Raw genomic sequence first — 1,480 nt, forward strand, 5'->3', positions numbered from 1 at the left:
AAGAAGTAAGTATATGTGTTATTCGACAAAACTTTTTTCCTGTAATAGTCATCATTCACCTAGACCCACAGGCATTATTCTGGACAGCCATCTGTACGAGAGAAAGGTTTAATTAACCAAGAGCACAGAGCAATAGACTCTCTCAGGACCTTGTTGACAGAAAACAACATTTAATAACCTCGCAGGGAGGTCCGAGTCAATTGCTGAGCCTCAGATGAACAGAAAACATGTTCATTTAACAGACTCAGGAGGACTCCTCAGAAGTAGCAAATTCCACAGGGAAAGAGCAACTATTCCTCTTTGTTCTTTGTTTTTGAAATAGATTCCCCATCCAACTTGGGGAGAAATATTCCAGACTCTACATACAACTCGTAAACTACATGGTAGAACTAACTGGGAATTTTTTTTTAACATGGAACACCTCGCGAATTCGCACGGCGCCTTGTGCAGGGCCATGCTCATCCTCTCGGCGTCTTTCCGAGTTTAGCGTATGTGCTGCCCAAGCAAGCACAATTTGAGAGTTTTTTTAATGCAAAGTCGGCAAACATTTGGGAACAAACGCTAACTACAGCCTTTTCCAAGGATTTCTGTGTCTGTATTGGTGATCGCAGTGACAGGCGGAAAACAGTCCTGCGGTCTGAATTACACACGCCGTCCCCCAAACCTGTACAAAACCAAGGACAAACCCACACACTTAAATCTGAGAGCTGTTCCTTTTTCTTAGTGTTTGTTTGCTTTTGACCAGACTCTCAGAGCGCTCTCCGGTCTACACAGCCCTGGCACGCTGCTGGACACAAACGCACTTACATACCACCTTTCATCCATGGTCCCAAGCGGCCTGTCAGAAATACTGTTCTCCTAGGTCTCCAGTGAGATGCGTGAATATTGTCGCCTCCATCTTATTCGCAGATAAAGCTGGGGCAGTTAAGTGACTTGTCAACAGGTATAACCCAAGACAAGATCCGTGCAAGTCGCCCTCTGGCCTCCCTTCCTCTGCTGCCCTTCCCTTTGAGCTTTCTCTTGGCCTCTGTTTAAGTCATGCCCGCAGAGCATTGTTTCCCTGGTGATGGAGGTGGCATTCTATTTCCTGCCCTGAATCTGGCCTAGGGCCCTGACTGCACTGCATTTAGCCACAAGTGCATCAGCCGTGCGTGAGTGGGGACAGCTTGGCTCCTTGGAAACCTAAGTGGTGTGTGTCAGCTGGCCAGGCCTGCTGAGAGCCATTCCAGGCCATGCTGCTAATTCCTCCATCACTTGGCCAGAGCAACCCACGATGAAGGCAAGGACGTCTCCCGGAGCTGGGTAAACAGATGGGAAACCTCGAAGCCAAGCCTGCTGCACTCCAGCCCTCAGGGAGAAATAATCCTTAGACTCCTAGGACCCGGCCCCTAGACCAAAACAGCCCTCCCTCTGCTCATTTCTGTGGACGACATAGCAAAGGTCATTGATTATGACCTGATAGGCCACTGAAATTTACACT

The 1,480-nt window shown here is 48.2% G+C and overlaps 1 protein-coding gene across 1 annotated transcript in view; it reads right to left on the reverse strand.

The window, feature by feature from the left end:
• The window catches only part of MYLK3 (myosin light chain kinase 3), a 54,546-nt gene extending 53,538 nt beyond the window's left edge, over window positions 1-1,008 (reverse strand). Inside the window, exon 1 of the mRNA XM_012653964.1 lies at window positions 812-1,008. Coding sequence (XP_012509418.1) covers window positions 812-821 — 10 coding nt within the window. The 5' untranslated portion in view covers window positions 822-1,008. The remainder of the gene's footprint in view (window positions 1-811) is intronic.
• Window positions 1,009-1,480: the final 472 nt, after the last annotated feature.

The sequence above is a fragment of the Propithecus coquereli genome, unplaced genomic scaffold (assembly GCF_000956105.1).
Source record: "Propithecus coquereli isolate 6110/MARCELLA unplaced genomic scaffold, Pcoq_1.0 Scaffold436, whole genome shotgun sequence".
NCBI lineage: Eukaryota > Metazoa > Chordata > Mammalia > Primates > Indriidae > Propithecus > Propithecus coquereli.